The 13,493-nt window shown below is 49.1% G+C and overlaps 1 protein-coding gene across 1 annotated transcript in view; it reads left to right on the top strand.

Annotated features, from left to right (window-relative positions):
- COL5A1 (collagen type V alpha 1 chain) overlaps positions 1-13,493 on the top strand; it is a 325,021-nt gene that overhangs the window by 275,961 nt on the left and 35,567 nt on the right. Inside the window, exons 49-55 of the mRNA XM_056859974.1 lie at positions 1,892-1,945; positions 4,269-4,376; positions 8,950-9,003; positions 10,026-10,079; positions 10,540-10,593; positions 10,932-10,985; positions 11,084-11,191. Of these exons, the coding sequence (XP_056715952.1) occupies positions 1,892-1,945; positions 4,269-4,376; positions 8,950-9,003; positions 10,026-10,079; positions 10,540-10,593; positions 10,932-10,985; positions 11,084-11,191 (486 nt within the window). The remainder of the gene's footprint in view (positions 1-1,891; positions 1,946-4,268; positions 4,377-8,949; positions 9,004-10,025; positions 10,080-10,539; positions 10,594-10,931; positions 10,986-11,083; positions 11,192-13,493) is intronic.

Below are 13,493 nucleotides of genomic sequence, written 5' to 3'. Positions count from 1 at the left end.
ACTGAACATAGTACTCTAGTTGAGGTCTAGCCAGAGCAGAGTAAAGCAATACCATCACTTTGCGTGATCTGGACACTATACTTCTGTTGATGCAGCCCAAGACTGCATTTGCCTTTTTAGTTACTGCATCACACTGCTGACTCATGTTCAGTGTTTGGTCTACTAAGACCCCAAGATCTTTTTCACACACACTACCATCCTATAATTATGCATTTGATTTTTCCTACCTAAATGCAGAACTTTACATTTGTCTTTGTTGAAGTGCATTTTATTAGTTCTAGCCCATTTCTCCAGCCTGTTAAGATCATTCTGCATCTTGGCTCTGTCTTCTACTGTATTTGCTACCCCTCCCAATTTAGTATCATCTGCAAATTTAATAAGCGTCCCCTCTATTCCTTCATCCAAATCATTTATAAAGATGTTGAACAACACAGGGCCCAGCACAGATCTCTGAGGAACTCCACTAGTCACTTCTCTCCAAGTGGATGAGGAACCATTAACTAGCACTCTGGGTACGATCTGTCAACCAGTTGCAGATCCACCTAACAATAATAGGATCTAACCCACATTTTCCCAATTTGTCAACTAGAATACTATGTGGAATCTTATCAAAAGCCTTACTGAAATCAAGATAAACTATGTCTATTGCATTCCCCTGATCCAGCAAGGTAGTTACTTTCTCAGAAAAGGAGATAAGATTAGTCTGACATGACTTATTCTTGAGAACCCCGTGCTGGCTCTTAGTGATCAGATCCATCCTTTCTAAATGCTCAAGGACTGACTGTTTGATGATTTGTTTGAACACTTTTATCGAACAGATAAAGGTGGTGCCAGGTAAGTCTTTCCAGGGAGGACATTTCTCAGCTGGGGCACTGCCATAGGCAAGGCCTGCTCCCAGTTGCCCCCACCTGGCCTCAGAACATGGGGACACCCAAAGAACGTCCTCTGAAGACATTACCTTGGCATGCAGGCTGGTTCACATGGGAAGATGCACCAATTTCAGACCACTGAGGGAGTCCATTCATGAAGGCTGGCACTTTAAATTATGCCTGAACATCCACTGGAAGCCTCTGGAAGTCTTTCAGCATGAATGAAATACATCTAGTTAAGCAGCTTCCAGTCCACAGTGAGGCTTCTGTGTTCTGAACCAAGTGAAGTTTCCAAATGCTTTTGGCAAGACCTCCTTACAGCAAAAGGGCATTTTTACCACACGTGTGCCAGTGGTAGTACCCAGGGGAAAGTGGAAACCTCGGGAGGTGATGGGGCTCTCTTTCCCTGGAGGTGTTTAAGCAGAGGCTAGATGGCCATCTGTCAGCAATGCTGATTCTATGACCTTGGGCAGATCATGAGAGGGAGGGCACCTTGGCCATCTTCTGGGCATGAAGTATGGGTCGCTGGGTGTGTGTGGGGGAGGTAGTCCAGAATTTCCTGCATTGTGCAGGGGGTTGGACTAGATGACCCCGGTGGTCCCTTCTAACTCTATGATTCTATGATGTCTTTTCATCCTTCTTTTTCATTCAGCTTCCACAGATCACCTGAGTTGGGCCTCAGCAAACTGCAGGACCCAACATCTGCCCCCTCTTGTCACCCCTAGGTCCGGCCAGGGCCCAGGGAGTCGGCATTTTTGGGGGGATTTTAATGTGGCAGTCATCCCTGCCTAGAACAGCAAGGGCCTGGAGGGATGGCGGCAGGGAAGACCATGGCTTTGGATTCGGGGGGGGGGGGGCTCTGGAGGGGGACACAGGCGGGCCGTGTCAGGGAGGTTTGGGTTCTGTTGTTCCCTTGCTGGTTGAAAGGGGCGGATGTGCCTGAGAGGGGAGAGCCCGTCCCCATATTAAAAGCAAATGTGATGCCCATGTTTCTTGGTGATCTGATGTCCTGCCATTTACAGGGCGAACCAGGAGAAGCAGGAGAACCTGGCCTGCCAGGAGAGTCTGGTCTTCCGGTAAGTTTGAACCTGATTTATTTTCTATAGTCAGATGAAAGATGAAAGATTGGAGGCCTAAAACCAACCTATTCTGCTTCCCAGGGCTGAGGGAACACGTCCCTTTTGCAGCCCGTGTATCACTTCAGTTTCCAGACTGAGGTGGGCTGTTTTGGTGGGATGTGCATCAGATGTCATGCTCCCCCCCACCCTAGAGTTTTATATCTCCTGCTTCAGCTTCTGGGAGGCCTGGGAGCTGGGCCGAGTTTCCCACTGCCCCTCATTATCAGGAGCCTAATTGGTTCATTGTGGCAAGAGAGTTTGGACGTCCCGGCCCACCCCCAAGCACAGGCGGCAGACTGTAACATTGTCTGGGGTGTGAAACCAGACCTGCCTTGTGACTGCTAGGAGTGGGGCTGCCTGCAGTGTCTCCCACTCAGGAGCTGTGACTACGTCAGAGGCAAGGCACTTCCCGGCTTTGAGCTGTTAGCAGGAAGGAAGGAAAGAGCAACTGATGGGAGATGGGGGATTCCCTTCCTGTCCACACATTGCACAAATCTGTGGTGAGACCACACTTGAAATACTGTGTACAGTTCTGCTCACCACACCTTAAAAAGGATATTTCAGAGCTTGAGAAGGTGCAGAAAAGAGCAACCAAAATGATCAGGGGACTAGAGCAACTGCCCTAGGAGGAGCGGTTAAAACGCTTAGGGCTGTTTAGCTTGAAAAGAAGGCAGTGAAGGGAGACATGATAGAGGTCTATAAAATTATGCATGGGATGGAGAGAGTGGACAAGGAGAAGCTTTTCTCCCTCTCTCATAATACTTGAATGTGGGGTCATCTGCTGAAGTTGGAGGGTGACAGATTCAAAACAGATAAAAGGAAGTCTTTCTTCACACAGCACATAGTTAAATTGTGGAACTCCCTGCCCCAGGATGTGGTGATGGCTGCCAACTTGGAAGGCTTGAAGAGGGGAGTGGACATGTTCATGGAGGAGAGGGGTATTCATGGCTACTAGTCAAAATGAATACTAGTCATGATGCATACCTATTCTCTCCAGGATCAGAGGAGCATGCCCATTATATTAGGTGCTGTGGAACACAGACAGGGCAATGCTGCTGCAGTCGTCTTGCCTGTGGGCTTCCTAGAGGCACCTAGTTGGCCCCTGTGTGAACAGACTGCTGGACTTGATGGGCCTTGGTCTGATCCAGCAGGGCTCTTCTTATGTTCTTATGAGCATGCCTATTATATTAGGTGCCGTGGAACACAGGCAGGACAATGCTGCTGCGGTTGTCTTGTTTGTGGGCTTCCTAGAGGTACCTGGTTGGCCACTGTGTGAACAGACTGCTGGACTTGATGGACCTTGGTCTGATCCAGCATGGCCTTTCTTATGTTCTTAATAACATTTTGTGTTTACAGGGCATTTTTTGAGTATTCAGAGCATTTCATGTACATTAATTTGGTAATCCTTGCGATAGCCCTGTAAGTTACGACAGTATTTGGCATAAGAACATAAGAAAGGCCCTGCTGGATCAGACCAAGGCCCATCAAGTCCAGCAGTCTGCTCACACAGTGGCATATAGGGGTCTGAGGCTGAGAGCACAGGGGCTGCCTGAGGCGAACTCTTAAATTTGGGCAAGATTTGAACCCAGGCAAGGTATGACTGCTGAAGATGGCATGAGCACTCATGTGCTCTGTCTGTGGCTCCTCTTTGGATGGGAGAGTGGGAGCCAGTCCATGTTACCAAGTTCACATCGTTGACACAAGGACTTTGGATCAGCCCTTTGTCTGGCATCCTGTCTGTCGCGCTGGGGAGACTCAGTTTCCAGGTTCATGGGGGCCTGATCTGGTTGGAGGCCATGGCCCTCAGGGAGAAGAAGCTGAAGCTTCTCTCCCTCCCCCGCATCACAGACACATGCACATAGGCACATATCCCATTGTCCCAATCTGAAATGGCCATGGAGAGCTATCGTTTGTCTGTCCAGTTGGGGAAACTTGCAATACAAGCTCCCTGGGGTCTTTTCAGGTGGGGAGAACAGCATTGTGGGGGGAGGGCTCTTGAGGGGCCCCTGTCCACTTGCCATGGTCCTGATATAAATTGGGCCCTGTGTGCCTGGGGCTCGGTTTGGGTCCATGTGAACAGAGAATTGCAAACGCATGTCTGTTGACTGCCCACATGTTTGGCACATGGACTTTGTAGTGCGGGAATCAGTTTTGGGGTTTTGTTGCCTATGGATTGGAAGAGGGTGGCAGGGTTCTTTCTTCCATTGTTTCCTTTGCAGTTCCTTACCTCCCCTTTAATAAACAGACACCACTTATGTGATCTCCCATCTTCCTCTTTCAGGGTCCTAAAGGAGAGAGAGGGGAGAAGGGTGAAGCGGGCCCCTCTGGGGCGGCTGGGCCACCAGGTCCAAAAGGCCCACCAGGTGATGATGGTCCCAAAGGCAGCCCTGTAAGTAACTCTCTCTGTATGTCAAGAGCTGTGCTTCCGAGAACAGCGGGAGTCTGTGCTTGGCCTTGAGATTTTGCCTCTTCCTGGGCTCACTGGAACAGGCATTCGGAGGAGCATCCCTCTGCACACACCCTTTATTTCGTCAGTGATCTCGGCATCACATGAGAGCTACACGCACTCTCTCTCTCTCTCTCCTTTTTGTTTAACTGCCTGAGCAGCGCATGCCCCTGCTGCTGGGGGCCTGGGCTCACGGTGGCTCTCGGGGGCACTTGCAGGCAGGCTGAAAACCAAGGACGGCCATCAGCACGCGCTTTTGCATCCCAGTGTTTTGCAGTATGACATCACATGTCCCAACCATGTGATATTGTAGGCAGTTAATCTGAGTCCCTGTTTAGAACATTTTTCCTTGGGCCGCTGAAGTCACAAGTTAGTTTGCTTTGGCTTTGGTTTCATTCCTTCCTTTTTTCCGAACACCTTGGTCTGCAAATCCTGCTTGAATGAAATCAGGGATGTTTTGGGACTGGGACTTGTGCACTAGATCCTGGGGCTGCCCATCCACTGCTTTAAAAACTATCCCTACAGATAAATGATGTGGCCAGATCACCCTTTCTGCTCAAAGTGATTAAGAAATTGGAAGCAGACCAACTTCAGGTCTTTCTAGACCCCTTTCAGTCTGGTTTTAGGCCGGGCTATGGGACAGGCTTTCATTGCTGACCTTCTTCTGACGGGAGCCATGCTTCTTTGTTGCTCCTCCTGGATCGGTCTGCAGCCTTTGATGCAGTCGATCATGCCATCCTTTTGAGGCGTTTGGAAATAGGTATCGGGATGTGCCTTGGACTGGTTCAAGTCATTCCTCACGGATCAGACTCAAAAGGTTGCTGTTGGAGACCATTTATATTCAGTCTGGGAGCTGTCTTGCGGGGCTCCATGTTCATTTTCAGTCTTCTGTGCAGTCCCCAATTGGGACTTCACATGTGCAGGCCTGTTACCAGAGGTTTTTCTACAGCTCTACCACTAGGGGGCACAGCACAGCAACTCGGTTACGTCCTTCCCCCCCAAATGGGCACATGCACCAAGGCTGCTGCGCCCCTTCCCCTCAGTTCCTTCTTCGCCACTGTTGGAGCAAGAAATCTCAGCAGCTACCTCTTGTCTTCACGTTCTTTCAGGAAAGTGTTTGTCTTTGATTCTTTCACAGCGCATTCCTGAGTGGAATGGCTGCGCCTGTCATAGGAGACAGCGTGGCTGCACCGTCTCCAAAGGAGGTTTTGCCCCCCACCCACTGAGGCTGAAACTTCCTCGTGGCAGGAAGGGTTGCACGGAAGATGCACCACCTAAAAGGTGGCATATCTTGCCAAAATAAAAAAGAGGTGTTCCTGGCCCGAAAGGGCTTTAGAGCCCGCCTAAAGGCAGCTCCTCCCCCAGCCTGGCATTGGAACGCCCTGGGAATGCCCCGGAGATGGCTCACAGAAGAGCAGCGCAGGGAGAACAGCTTCTGGGAGGAAGTCCAAGCCACTCTGCGTGGCATAAGTTGCACTTACGCTGGCACTGCCTCTTTTTTGCCTCCTGAGCTCTTTGGCCAAAAGAGCCAAATGCGCTGTCAGTCGATTTGTCGTCGTTATTCTTCCCATCTACCCCCATAAGCGCAATGATGCAGGGATTTGGACCAGATGACCCAGAAGAGCCTGTTTAAGAAATTTACTGAGTGTGGTGATAAACTCCCGCAGACTGACAAACGTGCCTTACTCCTGTTCTGTCTCGGAGAAGGTCATAACATGGTTACATGTAAGGCCTGCCAGAAATTCACGCCTATGGCAAGGAGTGACAGAGCCTCCAATCTTAAGGTGGCTTTAAGCAGTCTTCCCATCCGTTGGATCCAATGTCGGGACCAAGGTCCCCTCCAAAACCGTCACCAGTCTTGATGGGGTCCAAGCAGTCACCATAAGGCTCAGAACTGAGGAAGGGGTCGCCAAAATCATCTTCTTCACCGCCACATTGCTCCTCAGAGCCTCCACTGAAAAGATTGACTCATAAGGGGAAAAAGAAAGAGAAATGCAGGTCAGATGCGAAGAAGTCATAGCCGTCGGAACCGGTAACATCCTCATCCGTCGAACTCACGGAGAAAGCCTTGCCTTCTCCCAGAATGCCTTCTCCGCACCTTGTTTTGCCACTTCACCCATTCTTGGAAGGAATCATAGAATCATAGAGTTGGAAGGGACCACCAGGCTCATCTAGTCCAACCCCCTGCACAATGCAGGAAATTCTGGACTATCTCCCCCACACACACCCAGTGACCCATACTTCATGTCCAGAAGATGGCCAAGGTGCCCTCCCTCTCATCATCTGCCTAAGGTTATAAAATCAGCATTGCTGAAAAATGGCCCTCTAGCCTCTTCTTAAAAATCTCCAGGGAAGGAGCACTTACCACCTCCCGAGGAAGCCTGTTCCACTGAGGAACCGCTCTAACTGTTAGAAAATTCTTCCTAATGTCTAGACGGAAACTCTTTTGATTTAATTTCAACCCGTTGGTTCTGGTCCGACCTTCTGGGGCAACAGAAAACAACTTGGCCCTTCAAGTACTTGAAGATGGTTATCATAGCCCCTCTCAGGCTTCTCCTCTTCAGGCTAAACATACCCATCTCCTTCAACCTTTCCTCATAGGACTTGGTCTCCAGACCCCTCACCATCTTTGTTGCCCTCCTCTGGACACGTTCCAGCTTGTCTACATCTTTCTTAAATTGCGGTGCCTAAAACTGAACACAGTACTCTAGTTGAGGTCTAACCAGAGCAGAGTAAAGCGATACCATCACTTCGCATGATCTGGACACTATACTTCTGTTGATATAGCCAAAATCGCATTTGCCTTTTTAGCTACCGCATCTCACTTCTGACTCACATTCACTGTTTGGTCTACTAAGACCCCAAGATCCTTTTCGCACACACTGCTGCTGAGACAAGTCTCCCCCCATCCTATAATTATGCATTTGATTTTTCCTACCTGAATGCAGAACTTTACATTTATCTTTGTTGAAGTGCATTTTATTAGTTTTAGCCCAATTCTCCAGCCTGTCAAGATCATCCTGTATCCAGGCTTTGTCTTCTACCATATTTGCTACCCCTCCCAATTTAGTATCATCTACAAATTTAATAAGCATCCCCTCTATTATTTCAACCAAATCATTTATAAAGGTATTGAACAACACAGGGCCAAGGACTGATCCCTGAGGCACTCCACTAGTCACTTCTCTCCAAGTGGATGAAGAACCATTAACAAGCACTCTTTGGGTGCAATTTGTCAACCAGTTACAGATCCAACTAACAGAAATAGGATCTAAACCACATTTTCCCAATTTGTCAACTAGAATACTATGTGGAACTTTATCAAAAGCCTTACTGAAATCAAGATAAACTATGTTTACAGCATTCCCTTGATCCAGTAAGGTAGTAACTTTGTCAAAAAAGGAGATAAGATTAGTATGACATGACTTGTTCTTGAGAAACCCGTGCTGGCTCTTAGTGATCAGCTCCATCCTTTCCAAATGCTCAAGGACTGACTGTCTGATGATTTGTTTAAACACTTTTCCCAGTATAGAAGTCAAGCTGATCATTTGTAGCTTTGGAGTAGGAAGTAATCAATATGCTGATGACACCCAGCTCTATTTATTTATTTATTTAACATATATTAAAACATTTATAGCCTGCTGTTCTTCATGGTTCAAGGCAGCTTACAATAATAGTTAAAATATTTTCATTTAAAACCAAAAACAAAATAGCAAACTCCAAATCTCCCCCCGCCCTTAAGCCAGCATGGTGTAGAGAGCCAGCATGGTGTAGTGGTTAAGAGTGGTGGTTTGGAACGGTGGACTCTAATCTGGAGAACCAGGTTTGATTCCCCACTCCTCCACATGAGCGGCAGATGCTAATCTGGTGAACCGGTTTGGTTTCCCACTCCTACACATGAAGCCAGCTGAGTGACCTTGAGCTAGTCACAGCTCTCTCAGTCCCGCCTACCTCACAGGGTGTCTGTTGTGGGGAGGGGAAAGGAAGGTAATTGTAAGCTGGTTTGAGTCTTCCTTGAGTGGTAGAGAAAGTCGGCTCCCTCTCTCCTGGCTTTCCACAAACTATGTAAGAATTTTTTCAGGAGAGCATTTTCATAAAGGAAATAGGACTGCATCATAAGCTGGCCCAGGAAAAAGGCATTGTCTTTCTTATTCCGTAATACCATGGTATGCATTGTTTAATATGTCAAGTTTAATACTTATGCTTTGCTCTGTTTCAAATTTCTGCCATCTTAGCCCTGTTACATTGCTTATCAGATGTGTCATCCTCCTGATTGTGTTGATGTGCCTGGTGTGATCCGCCTTGAGTTACAGTGAGAAAGGCAGACTCTAAATAACATAAATAAATAAAATCAATACAGTTCATGGACTGGAGCCTCCCTCTGCATCCCTACTTTGGATGTTGAGTTGTTGGCACCTTGCTGAGATACTTACATTCTCTTTAGCCTTGCTCTGCAAGCAGGTTTCAGCAGGCATCTGCAGATAATGCTGTTTCCATCTTTCCCATATTTCTGTAGGGTCCAGTCGGTTTTCCTGGAGACCCCGGCCCTCCTGGTGAACCTGGCCCCGCTGTAAGTACCTTTCAGGGGGAGAAAGATACGTATCCTTGACTTTTTTCTAAGAAGCATTTCAAGCAGCGAAATCTTAAGCACATGTGCTGAGATTCATAAGTCTCAGTGGGTTCAATAGGATTTACTCCCTAGTGCGCGTGCCTTGTGTTGCACTTTGCCTCCAGTTCTTTACTGCAGAGGCACCGTAGAAAACTGGATGGAGAAGGAGGCCCTGAAGATAATTCCTGTGATTTTTTTCCTGTCTGTAGAGGGTTAGGAATCATAGAAACATAGAGTTGTAAGGGACCTCCAGGGTCATCAACCCCCTGAACAATGCAGAAAATTCCCAACTATCTTCTCCCCCCCCACACACACACACACCCCCAGTGACCTGTACGCCATACCCAGAAGATGTCAAAAAAAACCTCCAGGAACCCTGGCCAAACTAGCCTGGAGAAAATAGCTTCCTGACCCCCAAGTATCAATAGGCATTTCCCTGGGCATGTAAGAAAGGGCCATGAGAGCCAAGCACTGACACAATCCTTCCTCCCCTCCCTCTCAGGTGGCCATCTAGCCTCTGTTTAAAACCTCCAGGGAAGGAGAGCCCACCACCTCCCAAGGAAGCCTGTTCCACTGAGGAACAGCACTGTCAGGAAGTTCTTCCTAATGTTTAGCCAAAAAACTCCTTTGATTTTTCAACCTGTTGGTTCCAGTCCAGCCTTCTGGGGCAACAGAAAGCAAGTTAGAGCTTTACATTTTAGAATGATGAGGAGAAGAAAGGTGACTTTCTGAAGAGGCAGACTTCTAGGTCTTTGTAAGATTCTGCGTTTGCAGAATGCACGTAGCTCTTTTGAAACAGGTATGGTGGGTGCCCCCGCTTGTTAATGTACTATATGGCGTCTTCTGAATAAGAAAAGCGTCTTTTTATCTGCCTCCGATTTCATTCCAGATGTTTCTGCTTGGGAGTTGTGGCCCTCAAGACCCACAGATGGGTGGTTGGGCAAAAGGTGTCTTGTTTTAAAGCAGTTTTTCTTTTCTTTCAGGGCCAGGATGGTCCACCAGGTGATAAAGGTGATGATGGTGAACCTGGACAGACGGTGAGTGAATACAGGTCTGCGGCATCTGCTTGCTAGAGATGAGGGGTTCTACATGCCAGGCAGAGCCCTGTCTGTTCTAATGCCATTGCCGCTGGCCTGGTGGAATGCTCCTGGACCTGGCACCGACTTTCAACCAGCCCCAGCCCCTCCACCCTCTCATGAAACCAAATGTCCCATTTTATTTCTGACATTATATTGACTGTTTCATAGTGATGAGCTGCTGCCTTGGCTCTGGGCCCTGGTAAAAGGCACTCATTCTCCCCACTCCACCCCATACTTCAGCCCTGCCTCCAGGGGATGGATGAGGCATTTGGAACTCACTTCCCTTCCAAAAGACTGGTGCGGAGAAGCCTCCCTCTGCTGCCCTGGGTTCACTGTGGCAAGCTGGACTCATATGCTGGAGGGCCGATACAGTCATCACTGTCCTAATCTGTGTAGTAATGTCCTCTCTTCTCTTCAGGGCTCCCCTGGTCCCACTGGAGAGCCTGGTCCTTCAGGCCCACCAGGAAAAAGAGTAAGTTTTGTTTTGTTTTGCACATGTGTAAGAATTAGGAAAGCTCATGAGAAGCCCTCCTTGACATCTGGGCCCCTGAGCTGGGGCTTGTGGTCTTCATTGCGCAGAAGAGTCAGTGGGTCTTGCTTAATGTTTATGCGGCATTTTGGGAAGAGGAGGTCCGACTTCCTCAAAGCATCAGCTGCTCATCCCTTTGGCTTTGGATGGTTTGGGTTGGATATTAGTTTTCAGTTCTCATGTGTTAGTTGCATTATTTGTCATCTCTTGGAACATCATTTTCAGCCAATCCCTCTCACTAGCCTGATGGTAAATCTTCCTTTTCTCCCCTTCTCATTTAGGGCCCACCTGGACCAGCGGGTCCTGAAGGCCGGCAAGGAGAGAAGGGGGCCAAGGTAAAGCACTGATGGTCTTAGAGGCACTGAAAGGCAAAGCCACCTGGCTTCCCTCTTTTCTCATCTACAGCCTGGTTTTCATTTCTTCTTGTTTTCAGGGTGAAGCAGGTTTGGAAGGGCCTCCTGGGAAAACAGGCCCTGTGGGCCCTCAGGGACCGCCAGGAAAACCTGGTCCAGATGGACTGCGAGGAATCCCCGGCCCCGTGGTGAGTGTTCAAGACTTCATCCACTGGAAAGCCAGGGATGGGGTGGGCATGTTCAGGGGCTGCCGGAGCTCCCCCCCCCCCATCCTTCAGTTTATGAAGGCCCAGTTTTTTACAGAAGTGTCCTGGTTTCATCCTTCTAATTTGGTCCAGATTGGGTGGCTGGGATTAAGCAGCCATTTGGGTTTTAGGAAAACTCTTTCTGTCAGCTGTGTACCTTTCTGGAGTATGTGGATTACATTGGAATAGAAGTGTAGAGAATAAAAGGAAAGATGTAAGAAGAACTTTAAAAAGCAAGAATTGAGAAAATGAGGAAAAATCAGACCTTGCTTGCTCTGCGTGATGGCTATAGGACTCCTCCTGGCTAATAATAAGGCCCTCCTCCGATAAAATCTCCTACTGGGAAAACAGCCGGGTCCTTGGGTCCAGTGGAAAGGCATCTTTATTAACAAATTTGTAAGGAGAAAAAAGAAACTTTTATCAGACAGATTTGTAGGATCTCGTGGTCATTCTAAACATGGGAAGAATCTTGGGGCAAAAGCTCCTGCAGGAGATGGTGTCTTTCCTGACCAGCAGGCCTTTCCACGCAGCATCCTCAGCAGAGGTGGCTCCAGTGCTCATTTGCCTTCTCTTGGGGAGGAGAAAGTAACTCTCCACAGGAGGCAGCGGGGGTCCGGATCCTCCCTCCAGGGCCCCCCACTCAGTTCAGCCTGCCTTGTGTGTGCACGTGAGGACAAAATTGCAGGCAGGATCCACATGGCTGTAGGCTTTGTCGGATGTTCTTGCAAGCTCCAAAAAGGGTGTGTGCCTGCCCTACCACCTTCCCAGGTGCAAGCAAGACCAGAAAGCAGGAGGGGCCGCAACCTGCGCTCAAGCTGCCCTTCTTGCCCAGAAGGGGACTCCTGGTCTGTTTTCTCCTGCCCTCACTGGAAACTACCAGAGCCCAGCTGCCACCCACCATCCCAGAGACAAATAGACAGCTGCCCTCTGCTCCAGAGAGAGCCTCTGTAGTTGGCACTTCTTGCCCCCAGCCCCACCACCATCCACTGATGTGGACATGACCACCAGACAAGCAGGAGGCTGACTCCAAAGACTGAACACATGAACACATGGTTCATCAACGTCAGTAATGCCTACTCAGACCGGCAGTTGCTCTCCAGGGTCCCAGGCTGGGGTCCTTCTCATCACCTACTTGCCTGGTTCCTTTAACTGGAGATGTTGGGGATTGAACCTGGGACCTTCTGCATATCAAGCAGATGCTCTACCACTGAGCCACAGTCCCTCCTCCATGCAGAAGGAAGAGAAAGAGCTCTCTGGCGAGGAGCTGCTACCTAGAGACAGGCTGAGTGCCACCGGACACTCTTCCTGGCTCCTAACAAATGCAGTGGGAACCCTTCAACTCACCCCAGCTGCAATGGATGCTGGGCCCCCGCCCATGAGGTTGGCTCAATCTTTCTTCAGCTCCCCTTTCCCCCTCCTCTCAAGTTGTTCGGCAGGATGATCAAGTAAGTGCGGGAGAACCCAGGCAAGGTGATGCCACTCACCCCTCCCCTTCGTCGCTGGTCCCCCAGTGGGTTCTGGAACGCTTAGTTGGGGCTCCAGTGGCAATCTTGGCTCTAAGGTGCCTTTCTAAGCAGGGGTGGGAGTCTTGCTTCCTGCTGACTCCAAGGACAGGAGGATTGAGGCAACCCCGGAAAAGGTTTGGAGGCCTCTGGGTGAGCTTTTGCTGTTCTTTCAGGCAGGCCAGTGAACTAGCTAAATCCATATCTGTGCGATTACGCTGCTGGCTGTACTTCTCACAGATTCCTCCCTGGACTCCCTGGACACTTCAACCTCCATGCTGTGGCATCTTTAGCTGTTGCCAGCAGATACACCAAGTTGTTGGCTGAGTACAGGGACCTGTGCTCTTCTACTAGGGTGGCTGGCAGACAGCTTTCTGGAGACAAGTCATTCGGCCAGCAGTTGGATCATGGCTTCTTTGAGACCCGAGATAAAAAGAAAGGTCTCCCAGCGGGACTCAAGAAAGCCCAGTCCTTCTGTTCACCCCACCCAGTCAGCACAGCTGTGGATTCTGGGCCTGAGTGGAGCAGTAATGAGCCATCTGCTTGCTCTGGTCCAGCTTCCATCCCTTTGGTGGGCATCAGGGAGTCCCAATGCCAGGTGAGATCACCTAAACACCTGCCAGTTCTGACTACCTAAACTGAACAGGTTTCCCACTTTAAGCTTTAACACATTTCTGTCTGTGCCAATAATAACCCACTTCTTACCTCTGTCATCCATTCAGTTGAAGGAGCTGTCTTCAGAG

The sequence above is a fragment of the Euleptes europaea genome, chromosome 14 (assembly GCF_029931775.1).
Source record: "Euleptes europaea isolate rEulEur1 chromosome 14, rEulEur1.hap1, whole genome shotgun sequence".
Lineage (NCBI taxonomy): Eukaryota > Metazoa > Chordata > Lepidosauria > Squamata > Sphaerodactylidae > Euleptes > Euleptes europaea.
The sequence above is the reverse complement of the archived record's forward strand: the minus strand, read 5'-3'. Positions and strand labels throughout refer to the sequence as shown.